Raw genomic sequence first — 20,941 nt, 5'->3', positions numbered from 1 at the left:
TCATGCCCTCATATTTTGGCAATCTGTTTACACACAGCTTTTGCAAATCGTTTTCTCGTTTTATAACTGGCAAGTAAAACATACAGGTACCTGCTACATTTTTGTTATACCAAAACATAACAAAATTGAACAGGTAATATGTACATATATACACAAATATTTATTTTTCAAGGCCAAATCAGGTATACCAAAAGTTTTTTTTGCTAGTTGACTTTTTTGCTAATTCAATAGTTTTATTACCAAATTATTTACCAGACACACATTTTTACTTCACAACTTCAGCTCTATTTTGTATCCGTTACATTAATGAGAAGCCTTTTACTGCTTATTCCAGTTAACCTGATTTTACGAGGAGAACTTAATATTTCCTGCATGTCCCATGAACAAATATTTTTTCGTTGTTGCTGCTTTTTTAAAACAAGCAAAAGTCCCTCTTACTGAATTTTTGTAATCCATTACTACATTTTAAAAGTTATTTTTGGTTTATTAGTGTTTGGATTTCATATAAACGTTCCACATGACTAAGCAAAAATTAAAAAACCCTCTACAACTGCAAGTGATTTCATATGCACGTTCAGATCTATGCATCTAGATCTTAATAATAATAAAGATATTCTTTTTGAAATAGCATAATATCTAGTAAAAAACAATAATGCAAGCAAAACCCGTCCTGAGTTAAAATAACTTAAATCTGGCAAAACCTTGTTGATATCAATGACTAATAACATGGAGTAACCCCAACCTTTGTCTCACATGTTTTTCAAGTGATATTTTGTTCTTCAACAGCATAAGGAGGTTGGGGGAAGCCCCACTGTGTTGTTTTGCAAAGTATATAGCTATAAAATGCACTGAGGTAGCTACAAAAACATTCAGTTCTTCATATACTGCTACAGGGAAAACATCTAATACAGTCCACAGGTTATTACTACTCAATTTGCTACACAGGTTAATTTCAGCCTTGGGTTTCTCTCCACAATTCAAATATCTTTCAGTACACACAACTTGAAATAGCATAACACAGTCCAATAGTAACATTTTCCCCCAAACAACCACTTTCACAATCACGAAAACATAAAATTGTCATTATTGAACACAGTGAAGTCTGACAATTAAAAGAAACAAAAAAACCACCCACTTTTTGCCTCATTTGTTCCAATATATGACTGTATTACTTACAAATTAATTATTTTCATAAGTTAAAAGTAAAGCTAAGGGGAAAAAAGTTATTATGAAACACAGTCAGGTTTCAGATGCCATACTGAAATCTCATACCGCACTTTCCTTCCTCCCCCATCTTTATTGATTATTCACTGAATAATATGCAGAGACAAAGAAAAAAAGCAACTTCTAGATATTTGCTGCCATCTAGTGTTCAAGTAAAGTTCTTATGGATTGTTTGAAAATGTATACCTTTGTTAAAGCAGTATGAATGACAGACGTTATCTTATCAATACAAACGCTGAAGAGTAGTTATGAAATAAATGATTTACAAAGTTAGGAGGGGACCTCTGTTAAGACCTAGGATATGTACTATTCATAAAATCAATAAATAGACAAGGCCATAGTTTATTAAAATAAAAGAAAAAAAGATCTAAATTTTCCAGCGTTTCCTCAGCCATTTATTAGGTATTTAGTTACAGATGGAATAATCAGTGAGTAGAACTATTTACTACGTTGACATTGTATTGTCTGATTGCACCAGTTGTCACAAAACACTTTTTTTTAACTGTTCAAACACAAATAATTATGTTGCACTCACAAAATGAAAACTTGAGTACTATATTAATCCAATTTACTGTGTCATTTTAAACGAAAAAAATCATCACCATCACAAATTTTCAACTACTTGTTCAATGGCTGATGTCACCACCGCCGGGTGATGTGCTCAGTAGTCTGCATTTTCATTAAATCATTTGTTTTACAAATGCTATCCCACAGACTTTATCACGTTGAAGAGTATTTCAGAGGAGGTGGTTTTGATTTTCAAAAAAGTGTAAACAGATACAGGTAGCATGGCTTTTTGGGGGTAGTTTTTTGCAAAATGAAGTTTTTATCTCTGTATATACATAAGAAAAGGGCATAAAATATTATATATATAATATATACCATATGTATTATATAATATACTTTATCTTTTACATAAGAATTTTTAAATTATTATTTTTATGTTTGTATAATTGAGTCGCATTACATGGATCTGAATCAAATATTTGTTGTTAAGGTAAGAGAGCAAGGAGTCTTTCTAACAACTTTATACACAATTTTCTGTTTGCTTTGGAAACCAGTGTATTTTGAGTTACCCTTTCAGCGTCTGAAGCGATTATGGTCCCTGTATGCTTTTGAAATAATTTCTGAATGCTACTAGAATTTTCCCAAGTGGGACAGAATCTTCTCCAGTCACATGTGACCAAAGGACTATTTCTAAGTACAACTGAACTACGTCAGAGTTGTCGTTATCTGTTAACTCCAATGACTTGCCTACCATCTGGACACAGCAGAAGAAGGTGAGGGGAGAACAGATGAGGTTGCTGGTCTTATGCAGGTCAGGTCAGGCCCCAGGGACCAAGACACCCAGGGAGAAAACTTCAGTTACCCCCAGCCTACGCTTTGCCCATTCACAGACCATCTGCTCAGTCACCCAGCTCCTGAGCGATTTTTTTGGAAGGGCTTTGAAGGAGTTCTGTGTCTTTTCTGAGAACCACACTACTTGCCCACTCTTGCAAGGCAAAAAATAGATTATGAGGTTTGTCCAAACTAAACAAGTCACCACCTTTCACACTCCTGGCTTCACAACAAAATTATAAGTAAAGGCAAGGAAAGGCACACCCCTGGGGAAGGTATACCTACTGTCCGGCACTGCAAATCCTCTCAGTTGCTAAGCTCTCTGGGGAAAGGAATACTCCCAGCAACAAGCTGGGGTCCAGCTGTGGATGTCAGGGAGGGCTCTATCAGGTGGAAACAATTAGGGAAGGCATGGTGACCTGAATTGTATGAGCTATTGATGATAGTTCCCAGATAAGTTAAAGTTTATGGTCTAATTAAACCACATCCCCTGCATCTTATCTTTCTTCCTGTATTTCCAGAAAATACAGCCGTAGGTATTTTCTGTTTGCCAGCTGGTCAACTGACCCAGGACTTGCTCCTCTCTACTAAGCACCCTAACCAGCTGTTTGTTTTATTCCTTTTTATATTGCATTATGCCCACTGGCACAACTTCAGCAGAAAAGGAAAAGGGCATCTCCATGCCTATGTTGATAATCATCTGCTCATTTTCAGATGAAACAAACCCCAAAACCAAACAAAAACTCAACACAAATCTGCAGGAGAGAATTCTTAGTGGATCGAGGTGCTGAAATACATGTTCAAAGTCTTAATTTTGGTGTCAACTCAATGAAGTTGGGTATATTTCAGCTTTTCCCACTCTGTAGCTTTCCTAAATGCACTTGGACACCAAGGCCAGCATTCTGTCTCTGAGAGTAGGTAACAGCAAACACAAAAGGGCAGAAGGTGCCAATGAGAAGCAAGCACCATATAAATTTCTCCCGAATTCTTAAACTATTGCATCTCCAGGTCTTTAGTTAAAGGTATTGCCTTTGCATTGGATACCTTTCAATTTTTGCACAGTTTTTGAACTACTCTACCTTTTAGATACAACTCCCCACAGCAAAGAGTTCCTTAGTCTAACCTTTCGTAGAAGCTGATCTATTCCTTTGCCCATCCTCTGAAATTTTTCTGCTTCTATAAAATTAATTTTGAAGTGGGAATTAAAAATACACTATTTTTTTTTGGCATCATTACCCAAATTTTGACTCCTTCACCACATAAGCCTAGGTACAAAATCCAAGGCTCTGGATTCCACTTAGTGATTGTGTGTCTAGGATTACATTACCCCAAATATTTGAATCATTGCCTCATTCTTACCACCTACCTATTTCTGCCAAGAGATCTAGTCTTTATAAAAGCAACTTCATATTCTTGCAGAAACATGGAGTCTTCTCATATTTCCAACTGCTGCCTTGATTTTACTAGTTCTTCTTTCAACTACTGATCTGTCTATAACAAATTAAGAATTTGAACAATTCAGCAGTGCTTCTGCCCTTTAATTGTTTTCTCTTTATAATTACAGCATAAGCGTTTGGATTTCCTGAATGACTTGCAATAAAAGCAGACTCTGCTCCAAAAATATATAATTTTATTACATATTAGTGCAGATTTCCTGGTGATAATGACACACTCTGTTATGGCAAAGATGACAGTGGTCATCAGCATCCTGTCTAGATTTCTGTAGCAAATCAGTCAATAAACCTATATTTTGTCTCCATATAGTGCTATTGCTACTGCCAAAAGGGCAGTGTCAATAAAAGATGACCAAAACTGAATGTGCTTCCTAAGACTAGCTACTGATCAGTACGATGGCATATATTTTAAAATGTACTTATTTTTTTCAGAATGCTGCAGCTTATGGAGTAGTCATCTCCAGATAAACATAACAATTTCTACAACACCTATATCTTTCTCAGACAATTCCACTAACTTAAATCAAATCAGCATATATAAAAGTTTAGACTGACTCCAATTATAAAGAAAGATGAAGTTACTTATCAAAAAAACCTAACACAATAGCTCCTTGTAACTGCTCATAGTATCAATTTCCTGTAATCTGGCAGGTGCTAATTTTTCCTGATTGTCATGACAAAAGGATAAGTAACATCACACATATCAGATGACAAAAATGGTGGTTTCATGCCCTTGTTACTCTACTGCATTTCGACATTTTCCATTGGTATTTCTACTAACAACCATTTATCACAGTGATTAACAAAATTGTGACTGCACCTTCAGCTGCTGTAACTGTACTACAGCTACAGAATCTACAGTAATTTAAAGCCATGAGTACACTGTTCTTTTCAGATAACACTATCATTAGATAAAATCTGAAAAGAAATAGTTCTGTCTAAACTAATTTGCCAGTTTTCTGCACTTTTCCCCAAACCGCAAATCCTGTGCTAAAAGTGCTGTATTCACCAAACCCAAAATCCTGCGGCAGAAGTGCTGCACCAGAAGTAGCTTTTATTACACTGTACATCACATACTCCCTATGTATCCTTGAATAAGTTTATATATAAATATAATATATTTATATATAATTATATATATATATATATTTTATATATATATATATATAATAATAAACTTATCCTTGGATAAGTTTAAATGACTACCTCCTACGAAAAGGAATTATTGTTCTATTCCATTATTTTTTTTCTTCTTTTGTTCTTTTGTTCTACTATTTTAACAAGGCAGGAGGATTAACTTCTTAATTTTACACCTTCAATTTATGTTTCCTAGCAATATTTTTCACAGAACTAGTTGGATACTCAATTACTGTTAAAAGTCACTAAATTTCTATTGAGATTTTCTCTACTTCTCGAAGGAATTTCAGTAACGTGTACACATTTGAAAAGGAACTACTTAGCAGAAATACATACTTCCCTGGACAAACAAATCTTTCTCTTTTTTAGTAAAAGTCTACATAAAGCTTCACGAATGGAGATTGCTTTTACTGTTGTCAGTCTGAACTAAAATTGCCGAAACTCATTGTTGGCAATTGTCTTTTGGACAATTTTTAGTGTTTCATAATTACTGAGCCCTTTCTCTCTTGAATGTCTTGCTTTTTGGTACTTTTTCTTCATTAAGTATCCATTTGGGCATACTCAGCTGGTATTAGGGAATGGTATTTACCTTTCTAAGTCTTCAGTGACTTTTATTTTTTTAACAACTTTTAAGCTAGTAGAGTCCTTACTATTAAATGCAGAGAAAACAAACAAACAAACAAACAAAAATAAAAGAGAAGATACTACTACCTTTAAAAACTGCTGCTAAAACCACAAGCCTAAAGCCTAGGAGAAATTAAAATTGTTTTACATTCTAAGAATATATTAAGAACTGAACACCCACCCAGTTCAACTTAGAAAATATTCACAGGTGTCTACCTCCAGGAATGTAAAAATGTTGTCAGAAGGAAATGGTTGAGAGGTCTACACCTGCCCACTGCTAACGTGCTTTCTGTTTATTTTTCCTCTCTCCTTTGTGGTAGAAAGAGGTATGGGAAAATTGCAAATGGCTCCTTTTCGTCACATTTGTGTCTCATGGTCTTGGGGAATTCAATTTCTCTCTCCCTCCTTGTACTCAGACCACTCCAGAGCACTGAGGTAAAGAGGAATAGCTGTGAGCACAGAGAGGTGTCAATACTTTCATTCCCCCACATTTGTGTGTGGAAATATTTGGAATACAATTAAACCTCATTCTGCTTCTGATGTGTGACTGTACTTGGGCAGAGATTGTTCCTGTTAACAGGAATGAAGAAATAGCTTATGAGACCCCTTAAAAGAAAAAAAAAACAAACCCACAACCAAAATCATGAATGATCAAACTGTGTCATTTGTAAAGAATCAAGGAATGAATCATTACATTTTAAAAGGTTACTGTATCAATTTCTGCTCCTTTCCAGGATTTCCTTTTAAAATTATTATTTATGATTGAATAATGCAGACTTCAACGTGACAAAAAGGTAAAAAATGAACAGAAATATGTAAGATCTATATAGATACAACAGAAGAAGCATCTTAAAAACAAGACTATTCCTAATAGACCAAACAAATGTCATATCTTTCAAAGGGATGATCAGTTTTAAAGTGTCACTGGACATTTCAGTTTAGCTGAACTCCTTTACTTTTATTGAAAAAATGTCTGGGGCCTTTGAAAAACAGTATTTTCCTCTTCATTTAAGCATGTTTAAATTTCTGAGGGTTCCTTGTAAAAAGTGTCTATGCATGTATATATACACATTTTTAATTGGTTATTACAATAGATAGCTTTTGAATAATTATATTTTAATATGACAGACGTCAGTATCTTCAATACAACCACATCATTTTCAAAAAAAATGCATTTTAAGATTTAAGCTGAAGCAAACTGGGAATTTACTATTTACAATAAACTAGTTGCGATTACCACTGTAAAACAGAACAAAGAGAAGAATTCAAGCCAAGTACATTATTCTTCCTATACTGCAGTCAACCATGTGAAGTAAGTTTGTTTATGTACAGACATGCTTTAATTTTTTTGTGGATTTTAATTTGCAGTTACGCAGAACACTTACTAAATTCCAATAACGCACTTCTGATTAAAAGGTAAATGCTAAGTGTTTCTACTGAATGATCTTTTGGTTTTGTTTTATCTTAATGATATTTTGTTCCTCCGTACTACTTTTAATATCTACTACCTTTGTAAAAGGCCCACATTTCACATGTTCACTCCTCTTAAACAGACACACCTACAGACTACCAGCAATAAATAAAACTTTCATTTTAGATATATCAAGTGTGACAATATTGCATTTTTGTTTCAAATAATATTAACCCTTTAAAGGTTGCTAGTTTCTCTAAATGATTCAAAGATTACCTCTGCATTTAGGTTGTCTGCAAGGCTTTCAAGAAACTGGCTTTCAATGGGATTCTGCTGAGTAAGAAGAGTCAGGTAATGACTGAGTTTATCATGAGTTGTAATGATGACGCCTTCTCCGAATTTGTCAAACTGAGGCCGTCCAGCTCGACCAAATATCTGCATGACATCTAAAATTCCAAGGTCAACAAAGGAGCCTCTTTTTGCAGCATATATTTGTGTTCCCTGGTTGAGGAAAAGTTAATAAAAATTAACATAAATACACATGAATATAATCCTGATGAGCTGAATACTGAAATTAGGCAAATATAGCATGATTTCAGAAGTGTACTTTAACTAATCCTTTCATAATCTTTGCTATATTTAAATCTTTACTATACAAACTAGACTCCCACTGGAGAGAATCAGTTTAATGAGATATAAATAACATTTCAAGTCAATCAGACATTTCCCCTCCAGGCCCAAAACCCACAATAAAGATCTTGTTATCTATGCCTCTTTACAAGTTTCTTTTAAGACACATACCCATGTGCAGAGTAATGGAAGCTCTTACCTTAATAACAACAGCATGAGCAGGAAGATTGACACCCCAGGCGAGCGTAGCTGTACAAACTAGGACTTTGATATGTCCATTAGAAAACAAGTTCTCAACCAAACTTCTGTCTTGCCGCAGCATTCCTGCATGATGAATACTAAATCCATCTGGAAACAGCTCACGTAACTGCTTATTTCTGGATCTCTGTACCTAGAATGGATGAGCATAAAAATTAAATTCACTTCTAATTACAGCACAAGAAGCACTGTATTAAAAACATTACAGGAAAAAAACCCTATTGAATATTATTATGAGTCAGACAAAAGGAACTATTTCTATTAATGTAAAACTTTTTATCAATGCCAGCATACAATGATTTCCTATAGTCAAATTAGAATTTTATTCTTACCTTCCAAAGAATACACTTAATTGTTTAAAAGACTACTTTTATAAAAATATAGCTTCACTTAAACAGACATCCAAATTTACTGATAACCAGTATGAACACCAAAACTGAGAACTCACATATTGCTTTTTCTTAAAAGCGTCTCTTTCAGAATATGTAGGCAGCTAAAACAGGGTTAAGGCATCAGGCCACACACTATACTTAACATTAAAGAGGGGATACCCTTCCCCACCACCATCAGCTCAGCACAGCGTAGATTAATAAATTCATAGTACGGAATCAAACTGTTCATCTGCCCCACATTTTTACCTTCCCCACACGTAGGAGGTTGGGATCTCAGTCTGCAAAATCTCAGGTCCTCCAGCCTCCCACTGTGTATAAGGTCCGTAAGCATGTCTCCCTTATTTCTGGGTGCTAGCTTATCATGCTTCACCTAAACTGAGTATTGACTCAAAGTTAAGAAAAACTAATACCCTTCCAAACACCAAACTCTGAAACTCAAGTTGCTTCTAGTGTGTCTTCTAGAAGGAACTGTGAAGGCAAAAAGAAACCAAACCACTTAAAAAGGAAACCCAAACCACCAGAGTTCATGCCATTTTAGCCCAATGGGAATAGTTGTCCTCCTGTTCAGAAACATGGCCTTGGGCTAAAGCTCAAGTACCACAAGAAGTACAGCTCTTTTATTACAATTAAGGAGGAAAGGCAGGGCAACCTGTTGTAAACTGGAATAAAGGACCTTCAACCAAGCTTTTATGAGATTAAATATAAGGTCAGAAAGCATGCTGTAGACAGTCTCTTTACCCTTGACCCTGGCTACTGGTTCCTCAGATATTCAATGCTTCAATGTTCCTCAATTTCCACAAACACTTCTGATTTTCCTCCCATCTCTTCCACATTTGTAACTGCTGCACTCACTGTCTTCCAAAATTGATCACTGCTGAATATGACACCGGGAGGGCTGTGATGATGATGACTCTAATCTTTCCCTAAACCAGATTTCTTTATTATCATTGCCAGCAGAGAATCTCTACTTTTCCACAGACCACAAGAGCATTAAGAATTTTTTGACTATCACTGTACTTTCAGCCCTGTATATTATAGTGAATTAATTCTAGATAAAATTATTATTATTATTATTTTAAATCTTCACATTTACTAGTACCTGACACACAGCAACTGAAAGTTGACTTAAGGGATACAGGCTGGGTAAAGCAAAGCAAAATATGGTTCACAGTACTGGCATACTGCCAAACATGAGCAATAAATCTCTGCAAACAGAAATAAATAGGGAGATGGGAATGCAATTATGAAGGAGGACATGAAAAGAAAAATACTGTAGGAAAAACACATTTCTCAGCTTCGCAATTATCCAGCTTCTCAATATCTGATCTTTCCTGCTTTAGCAGTAATTATTTACTATTCATTTAAGGGAAATCAAACTCAGCTTTTAACTACACATGATTTTTTTGGCAAATTTAATTAACTGCTGTAGTGCTTAAAAATGAATAAATAAGAAATAGAGAAAGTGGCAGTGCAGTTCATGAAGCTTACTCTTTATGAGCCAGCAAATGGAAACAAATACTGCATAAAGAACACAAATGCACCAAAGTTTGCATTTACAGTATATGAACAACAAATCTCACAGAAAACAGGCATGTGGAAAACTTACTTCAGCTGCAAATCTGAGAATCACAGTGACACAGAAATTTGGATTGATATTGATTACATTCAGAATGTGGTGTAAACATTTAATAATTTAATTGGCTTTTGTCTTAAACAAAGCAAATCTTCCTATGTGATAGGACAACCATCAGAAATTTCACTTTTTTAGTAGAGCTGTTTGTACTGGTGTCACATGACTACTTTACAGGTATTAAAAGAATTAGTTTTAAAAAAGCACAATTATTCAATATAAAAAATTACACTTTAAATATTATAATCGGTAGCTGAAAGAGCCAGCAGGTCGAGGGAGGTGATTCTGCCTCTCTCAGAGTACCTGCCAGAGGTACTCTGCTCTGGTGAGACCCCGCCTGGAGTACTGCATCCAGCTCTGGAGTCCTCAGCACAGGAAAGACATGGACCTGTTGGAGCGGGTTCAGAGGAGGGCAACAAGAATGATCAGAGGGCTGGAACACCTCTGCTATGAGGACAGGCTGAGAGAGTTGGGGTTGTTCAGCCTGGAGAAGAGAAGGATCCGGGAAGACCTTATTGCAGCCTTTCGGTACTTAAAGGGGGCTTATACGAAAGATGAGGACAGGCTTTTTAGTAGGGCCTGTTGCAACAGGACAAGGGGTAATGGTTTTAAATTGAAACAGGGTAGATTTAGACTAGATAGAAGGAAGACATTTTTTATGACTAGGGTGGTGAAACACCGGAACAGGTTGCCCAGAGATGGGATAGTAGATGCCCCATCCCTGGAAACATTCAAGGTCGTGTTGGAGGGGGCTCTGAGCAATCTGATCTAGTTGAAGATGTTCCTACTCATGGCAGGGGGGTTGGACTGGATGACTTTTAAAGGTCCCTTCCAACCCAAACTATTCTATGATTCTATGAAATCTTGTTGTCAAATCTCCACAATTTAAAAATTATATTCCTTTGTTTGTAACATGATTGCTTATAGAATAATAGAATCATAGAATTGCTGAGGTTGGAAGGGACCTTTAAGATCATCGAGTCCAACCTTTAACCTACCCTGACAAAAGCCACTTCTAAACCATGTCCCTCAGTGCCCCATCTACCCTTTTTTTAAACACCTCCAGGGATGGTGAATCCACCACCTCCCTGGGCAGCCTATTCCAATGTTTAATAACCCTTTCAGTGAAAAAATGTCTCCTAATATCTAATCTAAACCTCCCCTGACGTAACTTGAACCCGTTTCCCCTCGTCCTATCACTTGTCACCAGGGAGAAGAGGTCAGCCCCCATCTCTCTACAACCTCCTTTCAGGTAGTTGTAGAGGGTGATAAGGTCTCCCGTCAGCCTCATCTTCTCCAGGCTAAACAACCGCAGCTCCCTCAGTCGTTCTTCATAAGGTTTGTCCTCCAGACCCCTCACCAGCTTTGTAGCCCTTCTCTGGACACGGTCCAACACCTCAGTGTCCCTCTTGTAGCGAGGGGCCCAAAACTGAACGCAGTACTCGTATGTTGTCTAATATAATTGAAAGGCAGGGTAATTTACTACTGGGCAACTAAGAAGAGTGAAATCTTGTACAATATACGGAAGGAAACTATTTGTTCACAGTGTTAGGAATTACTATTTCACTAGTTTAGAGAAAGGACTTTGTGAATACAGGAAAAGGAGGAGAAAGGGGAAAAGTTTGTGACAGAAAACACATTAAGATTGGCAATGCTAATCTGACTATAATTCAAGTATTTACAAGTTTAAGATTAATCAATCGTTTAAAAATAATAGGTACACCCAAACGTATCCATATAGCTGCTTTCAGAAAATTTATCCATATACTCTAAAATCTAGTACACATTCTAAAACAACATCTTTAAAATGCTTAATATTCGCAGGTTTTGTCTGTTTGTTTATTTATTGAATCTACGAACTGCTAGATTTCCAGGTTGCACCGTAACCAGTTTAGAGACACATTAAATAAAATTTTTCCAACACAGATGATGAACTTTTTTAAATTAAAAACTCACAGCCCACTTTTGACATAGGAAAAAAACAAGTGTCAAGCAAATCAAATCACTAACTATCCTCAATGATTCCATTAACCGCACAGAAATTGAATTAATTTTCTTTCCATAAATTTGTGGGCAAAGCAAGTTAGTTCAAGAACAATGAAGTAACCTAATTTTATAAAGTCACACTTGAGAAAATAAAATAAAAAAATAAATCACATATCTTAGTAATGGCTTGGAAGACTGCTCACACAGCATATCCTTTAATGGCAACATATTTGCAAACAAACCTCCTGCACTCTTGTGCCCATGAATTGCATGGTTATTCTATTAAATCTGGATTTTAATGGTTGCAGAGACAACAAAATCAACAACTACTAAATAAGGCAAGTGAAACTATAAAGAGTTATACTACACCCATCTTGTTCTATTACAGACTAAAAGGTTTTGCTTAAAATTTATACAAAATGTTACTAAGTGCCGCAGGTGTATGGAGAAGTTGTTATTATGAGGTCTGGCACTGGTCTCCTGATTAGAATTGATTTTCTTTCCCCTCCCTTATTGCTCAAGAGGGCTGTAGATTTATGACCTTTGCTTACATGCGTGTGTGCATCTAAAACAGTATGTATTAAATAAATTCCTTGTTTAGCTTGCTGCCACCTATATTTCTCCTTTAAACATCTTGAATTTCATGCAGTTCTTGATTAAGACACATTAAAAATGTCACAATTAGACATGGCAAAATGTCCTACTTAATTTTAATGAGAAGTGAGACATATATAGCAGAAAAAAAGATTCAATCAAACTTTAGGGTACGTCAGCTAAATACTTAAAGACAACACCCTTCCTTACCCTTTGGCTTGCATCTATTATCACAAAGGTATCATAGTTCATAAAGACTATAAACTGCATGCTTTTTGTCTGAACTGCCAATACTACATGAACCAAAGAATTAAATTTTTAATAGGCTTATGGGTATTTTTTTCCTTATTTTATCTAAAATCAAGTAAAAAGGAGTAATAAAGCTTGATTATGAGAAGCAGCTGCCAATAAATTCCTTCTTGATAAGTGAAACATCAATTTATGTCTTTTCTTTAATCTCCAGTTGCTACACTCATCTAGGACAGACTAAGTAGTTCACCACTGCTTGGTAAAATTAGATTTCTTTTTTTTCTGTAAATTACTTATTTTTCCTTTTTGCTTCCTCATTTTGGAGATGTTTTTGTTTGCAACTTTGAGTTTTGGTGGTTTTGCCCCACTAATAACACAGTTTTTGCCTACCGTGTATTTTGTTCCAGTAACAGAAACAGCACAGGCTATTCTAGTATTTTTCTCACGATCACCTTACTATAGCAAAACTTCGTGCTTGTGACCGTAAGACTCAATCATTGTAATTTCCTTTCTGTGGAGTTCACAATAGGGCAGCACTTGCAGTTTGCTCAGAATGCGCCATCACATTTGTTCACTGGTTTGAGCAATTCAGAGCAATTTACTCCCATCCTTCATTCTCTGCACTGTCCTGACACCCTGCAAAGTACTAGCTCTTAATTTTGAGGCCTAATTAGCTTTACTTGATGAGTGCTGGTGCTCAGATAGCACAGATATCAGAGACACCTAAACCAATGAAAGTTATCTTTTTCTGCAGCATTCAATGAAGGGCGGTTTTAATTAGTACTACTACTATGTGATGCATACAATTCAATTATTTCCAAAATAACTGTTTTGTAACTTTCCTGAAGACATCCAAAAGTGTAATTCTTAGGTTCACCTTCTAAAGTGTTTGAGGTTCCAACAAGACAAAAGCCTCCTCTTCCTCATGCATATTAATCATACTGCTGAACCTGCTCTGTTATCTCATTTAAAGAATACTGATTGTCTTTGAAAATTTATGATATCAAGGTAAGATGGGAAAAGACTCCATCCATTCAGGAAATGAAAGGTGTCTGAGAGAAGCAGAATGAAAAAGAGAAGTTGAGAGTCTGTTAGTGGGCTTATTCCTGTTCCTTAAACACAAAAACCAAACATGACTTCAGTACGCATGAGGGCTGAGAGAAATGGAAAGAAATGATCAAAGGATTGCATGACCATTCACCTTTTTTGCTCTTCAGAATTTACTGCATATTAATCTATACAAGTTAAATCTTTAACATAAGTTGTATTCTTTTATTTGCAATTACTGTTTCAAAGGGGAGAGATCAAAACTTAGCGCCAAAAAAAACACGAGAAGGGGTTTTTAAATATGAAGTCAAAATATAATAATTTCTTGTTACAGAAAAAAAGCATGAGGTTCTTAACGTGCACATTTAGAGCAAATATAAGAAACCTAGAGCAAATACTAAACCATGGAGTTGAGCTGTGACACTACCCGAGAGTTTATGAAAGAAACTGAATGTGAAGAAATACAGATTGGAGTCTAAAGAGGGAAAATAGGAATGCATTTGAGCTACAATGATTTTACCTGAGGACTCTCCTTTTATGAATTAGAACTTTTATTTGTATTATTCAACTTGTACTGTCTGCATAACTAAGCTATCAGCAGCTGTTTCTAGGACAAGGATGAAGTGGCATATTATGTGCTAAGAGCAAGATTAAATTATTATTTTATTACAGAAGAAAAGAATTAACTTTGAACAAAATTTTCCCTGAAGGATTTAAAAGTTGACTACATTTCTGTGATGAATATATATTAAACAATTGGTCCTTATCTTGTATTACCTTCCATGCCTCTTGAGAAACAGCATGAAATGGAAAATTATTAGTATTTACTAAACACATAGTAATACACATAGCATAGAGCCTACTAAATCATACATAAACAGCTTCTCATGAAGCTCTTCTGTAAAGTTATAAATCAGTCACCCAATGGTTCAATACATTAGATTCAGGTAGTGCTTCTCCCTCTTATTACATCCCTCGCTCTTTCCTGGGAATAGCAGCATTAGCTTGACTGACTCTTCACCCTGCAGCTGGTTTCTCCGAAGAACCCAAAGACTACTGAGAGCTCCCCTCAACTAAGATGACTTGCATGACCTAGCAGATCATTTCTGGATGCAGGCAGGCCGGCCAATTTGCTATTCAACTTAATGAGTATGCATGCTCATTCTCTACATCTTCACTTTTTTAATGTATCTAGCTATTAACTTTGTATAGTTACCCTGAAGTAATATCTCTGTCCAACACTTATTCTTTTACTGGGTTATAATTAGTGGGTACCTGGCAAGACAGTATTTGAAGAAGGTAATTACAGCAAACAAATGTGAATCAGTTTGAATTTCTCCTGGAAGAGTCAATAATCTAATTGTCTCCCTCTGGAGATTTAAGTTCACTGTATTAAAGTTAGAATTGTTTAAACCTATGAGTTACTGCTCTGATCAATTTTACTCAAATCACCTCAGTAAGTTCTGTAAAGTGCTCTAAAAATACCTCTGAAGGAGAAAGAAAGGAGAGTAGTGTGACTGCTTTGCTTAAACGCCTTCTTCTACCAGTGTAAAGATAACAATTCTTTGAGTGCAATCATCAGGAGCACATAATTCAGGACTAATTTTCTCTATTATAGTATTATAACTGTTTTTCTTCTGAACCTTCTCCTCTTTATGTGTATGCAGGTTTCTATTGATCTAGGGTTGTCTCCTGTCAATTTGTAATTTAGAAATACTTGTTTAGAATAGGAATCTATCCGTCCTTAGTCCTCAGAAGGCCACAGACTATTTTTCAGTTATTGCACTAAAAGCAATTCTCTACATGCACACAATTTTCTGCAAAGCAGAGCTACTTTCAGTGAAAACTAAAAAAAATATTTCAGGTATATATGACATACTGGGTTTCTGTAGTTTGTAAAACACAGAGTCATTGCAGAGTGAACTATCAAAGAATTCAGCTTTAATGTATTTACACCACAATTAGAAAAACTGTATGAAAAAGAGAAGGAAGGAGAAATTTAGACAATTAGGAACAATTGCCAAACAGCCTATCCAAGTTATGACCATCTTGTTCTATTTTTTTATTCAAGTGAAATAATGGCCTCTTTTCTTCAAAGCTATACAATTTTCATTATGTATGACTATCAGTCTTGAGATACGGTTAGATGATACTTGTATTTTAGTATACCATTTTGCTATCTTTATTATGTAGACTTATTTGTTTACTTGTCAGACCAGGTTGCTAACTCTTCTATTTTTTACAGGGTCAGTATTTGGAGGTGCTCTTTGAAGAAAAAACTTGGGAAGCTCTTGTTCCCTTTAAGGGAAAATGAATTCTGTAAACATGGACCAAAAAAGACTTGTCTGCTTTCAAAAGTGAAGAGTGAAAACTTATAATTTTTCTACTAATAAAGAAAATATTAATTATTGCTGGAACACTACCACAGAAGTGGTAACTGTTGGAAATTTAAAATCTGGCAATTCAATGATTCCCTGATGTACTTTGCATATGATAGATAATACTACAATTTTGCAAAATAATGCAGGTTTAAAACGTACTTTCAGTTGTACAAATAGGAACATTATTCCTTATGTCTTTCTTCTGAATGGTTTCAAAAAATTTCCTATGAATTATCCTTTTCTTCTCTTTTTGATTCACAAGGAAAGGAGGTGTAAGGCAGAATTTCTGGCACATTTTTCTATTGCCCTGGCCTTACCACATATCATAACCTATTTATTGCACAAGGTTGTGTTTCATCCAGTTGGCACATCAGAGAGTGATGGCTGCCAGTTAAAAAATAGATTGGTATGGTGTCCAGAAATTTCTTGCCTTATTCAGTGTGCTCTTTTTACAGTACACAAAGTTACATCACAGCAGCCCCATCTTTTTTGCACTGGAAAAGTTACATGGTGCATAGAGAATGATGTAAGATTCTATGAGAGGAGAAAGAATAGCAGTCACATTAAAAACCCTAAACAAGAGGTAAACATTTAATTTAATCTTTGATTCCTCAGTTCTATAATTTATAATACAGAAGATAAGTGTTTACAGATCTCACTGATGATAGCAGCTAAAAAAATTTAGTATTGCTAAAATATTACATTTTTGACCCAGCCAGACAAGCTAAGAACAAACTGCGAACGCAAGTCTGACCATGCACAAATGATGGATTTGCAACAAGTCACTGAGGATGCATACATAGTTTCAAATTACCTCACTTAATACCTAGCTGCTATAAAGCAAAAAAAGGGAATTATTTGTATAGACAATACACTACCTCAGTTTAAGCCAGAATTTTATAACAGGGACCACAGTAACCTAACATTTCACTTCAAGCCAGACTGTGGTGCCTGTCTTATACTTGAATGAATTACTGATTCTCAGAAAAAGGGTTTAAAAACTTAGAATGAAAAATAATTCTTCTCTGTAAACACACATGGAAAACAGCACTATGTTTAGACAGAAAGGAAATGTTGGTTTTAATGACCCGGTTTAAGCTTCACCACTGAGTGAAAATGCAGTAAAAATAACACTAATTTTCACGTATCGTACAACGATAAGCATCTTTCTGTTGTTTATAGCAAGTACAATAAAAATATTTAGAGACATTTTTGTATTGCTTCGGTATGATGAAAATCTGGACTTCGCAGTGAACAGAGATCTGTGCCTAAATAATCTCAAGTCTTATTAAAAGAAGAGTCAAAACATTTCAGTTTAGCAATAACATGAAAATGCACATCAATTAAGATTGTTTAACATGATGATTTTAAAACACATGCAAAATCATGTAAAGCTCTCGTTTTCTTCCTCATCGATTTAGAATGAAATTGTTCTCTCTCTGTAAAATGCAGCAAGGTATCTATTCTTCTCCAGCCCTTGAAACAGGAAGTCCTGCCATCATATTTGTTAACCATTTGGAGCACACAGATTAAAAAGTTATCTGTCTTGGTCTGTTTTGCTGTCAGCAGAACTTTTCAGTATGCTGTTAGAAAAATAGCCAGTAGGGAAGATGTACAGCACGAAAAAAAACTGATAGAGAGAGACACAGTTTGATACCATGCAAGTGTAAAATTGCAACAGCAAGGATGAATGTGTACTGGTTTCAGTTTGAATACTGACATCCTCTGGAGACCTAGGTTAAACCTTTTGTTGCTGTGCTTAACTGTGCAAAGACTTCAATATTTCTGCTTCAACAGGAAACTGATACTGCGTGGTTTCTACAAAAATATTTGCTATATTTGAGAACACCTCCTCTGCTTTGTAACACTCAAAACTACCACTTTGCTGAGCCATGACAATACTGGATGCATTTTCACTTTGAGACAATGAAAGCAGCAAGTGTTTTCAAGATCTTTCCAATACAGCTGCAGCTTGCTTATTACGTAGCACCATGATTTTTAGTGCAACTCCTCCTCAAATACTATACTAACTGAGACATCACTAACCCTGAAAGGAAAAAATCCATTTGTGAACATTAAGCGTATTTCATTTCATAATTAAACCGTAACAGTCCACTACAACTTCACAGCTACGCGAAGTGACAGACTGAGGATTCTTCAGAAGAATGGAATTTATCTTATAAGTTTTATAGGTAACTGGAAATATGCAGTATGAATTAATAATCCTTAGGGTTTTCAAACAGTTTTAGATTGGCATTTGACCATGAAAAGCTGAAATTTATCTTAAAACATGAAAATAATTTTTGGAGACATGAACCCTAGGTATTAAACGTCTTTTAATTTGGTATTGTGGCTTGGTTTCTTCACTTTTCTAGCTTATGCCCTACAGCATGGAAGAAATAAACTAAGCAGACATGACAAAAAAAATGCAAGTCAATAAAAGTGGTAAAAATTCCTAAACTAAAAAAGGTCAAAATTTTACTCACCACTCATCAAATAACTTGAACTACGTAAAATGAACTTTAACAAGAAAAAAAGATAACCAAACTACAACATCAGACCATCTGCAGCACCATATTTTTTTTTTTTCACTGATATGTGTGTAATACAAAGACCCGTAAGAAAATTCATGATGTAATTAGCATCACATAAAGGTTTTTTTATTTGTGTGCTAATATTAAACAAGTCTCAGAACTAAAGACATTTTATTCCTCCTTTGTCTTTGCTATTTTAAGAAAATTTCAAGGACTCCTTAGTAACACTTCGTAGTTCAGTGTCACCGACTGTTAAATCTTACAAGACAAGCACTTTTGAGAAATTTCCAAAGGATATGAAAAATTATAGATGTTTATGTATTTTCATATTGCAATATTTATATAGTATAATCTGATTAATTACAGTAAAGCATAATTATTTCCTTTATCTGATAAAGTACTAACAAAAGAGATTTTTTAATCTCTTAAGAAACCAATAGACTTTCAAGTGGTGGTACCAGTGAAACCTGGTTTCCTATCAATGTTATATTCCTTGTGCCCCTGTCCCAACTCAAATGCAGGTCCCATCAGATTTCCATAACCTCATATCTCCCTGAATTATCTCCTTGCCTTACTGTTTCATAAATTTTCCCACTGTATCCTCAGGACAAAACCCCTATATCTTAGAAATGACATCTGTAAGATTTATGCTGATTATCAGTGCCGTCATCTGATTATTATCAACACCTTTAACAAACCACGTTGTCTTTTTTGTTAGTTTTATTCCAAATTACTGGCAGGCTGCTCTCTGAAGTTCCGCAATCTCAGTGCAGAACTGTGAAGCCTGTGGACTATTAAACATTGCTCAAAGTCAGTTTCAAAGGTAACATGATGTATTTACACACCTATAAGGGCACAGAAGTAGCCCTAATAAGTGATGAAATAATAAGTGATGAAATAAGTATGCTCTTCTGGCCAGCAGACTTGGGAATTTAGAGACAGATTGTCAGTTAAACTGAGGCAACTATTAGGCTTGATGCCAGAGGAAACCAGCAGATACAAGAAAGGAGCACTGTGGGGTCACCTCCATAAAGCTCAATTTTACAGCCAGATCCTGTTCAAATGTAGGGTATTTCCCCACAGACCTCTGCTAAATTGTGAGATCCCTTGTAGTTTTAAATTCTATCTTCTGAAAAAAAAAAAGCCTTTATTACCCCCCTCTCTAACAAAAAAAATCCCCCTAAATCCAGCCTTTATAGTCCAAATATTTTACATCACTTACTAACATTATGCTTCATACTTCATGAAGCCTGCAAGATAATTGCTTTATAAAGTTTAAAAATCACAGAGATGAAGACAATTATGTATAATTAAATTTGTCTTTGAAAGACTGTTTTCTACATCTACAGTTCTTCAAGCATGTACCTAGCACATATACCTCCTCTCCAAGGCTGGTATTTTGAGCAGAGGACTTACTTTCTTGCGCAAGTAAGTTTTATAGTATATTTACAGAGATTTGAGCAAAAAATACTGCATTGATGTTAATTCATCGATTTGCTTTGTCTGGGGTTTGTAAACTAGATTAGAAATTCTCTGCCAAAACTGAGGAACTCACTATTGTTAAGATATTGCAATTCATATACCACTCTTTTAAAGCAGGCTACGCAGTTTCTTCAGCAAGCTATCTTTAAGTGTCTTACCCACATAGCAGATAGATCTGAGAGGAAATTTAAGAAAATATCTCACATATCAAACATACCACAGAGATTAAATTACCTGGTATAGGAAGAAGTAAGGGGATTGTTACTTTCTCAATGCAGCACATAGCAGAACAAAACAGGTGAGAGGAGAGCTGCTGTGCTGCTTCCACAGTCCCTCTCCAACCCTGATTAATTTCCATTTTTCATAGTCTGTTTACTTATCGTGCATACATTAGTGCTAATGACTGTTCAAAAGTGTTAGATGCCATACTGTGACGCTTAATTTTCTTTAATCTTTTAATTAGTCTTTCTTCTGTACAATTAATAGTCATATCTGTTCAAATCATTACATCCTTCATGCATTTCCTCTCCTTAAAAATGTTTTTAATCTCACAACTCTGCCTTCTTATAA

At 35.3% G+C, this 20,941-nt stretch overlaps 1 protein-coding gene across 2 annotated transcripts in view; it reads right to left on the bottom strand.

Moving 5' to 3' along the window:
• The window catches only part of ASCC3 (activating signal cointegrator 1 complex subunit 3), a 276,745-nt gene that overhangs the window by 95,801 nt on the left and 160,003 nt on the right, over positions 1 to 20,941 (bottom strand). For both annotated transcript variants that reach the window (XM_074581044.1, XM_074581045.1), the window contains exons 15-16: positions 8,018 to 8,209; positions 7,465 to 7,689 (exon numbers count right to left, since the gene is read on the bottom strand). In XM_074581044.1, coding sequence (XP_074437145.1) covers positions 7,465 to 7,689; positions 8,018 to 8,209 — 417 coding nt within the window. The remainder of the gene's footprint in view (positions 1 to 7,464; positions 7,690 to 8,017; positions 8,210 to 20,941) is intronic.

The sequence above is a fragment of the Larus michahellis genome, chromosome 3, assembly GCF_964199755.1.
Source record: "Larus michahellis chromosome 3, bLarMic1.1, whole genome shotgun sequence".
In the NCBI taxonomy this organism is placed as follows: domain Eukaryota; kingdom Metazoa; phylum Chordata; class Aves; order Charadriiformes; family Laridae; genus Larus; species Larus michahellis.
Note: the sequence above shows the minus strand (reverse complement) of the source record. Positions and strands in the feature narration are given on the sequence as shown.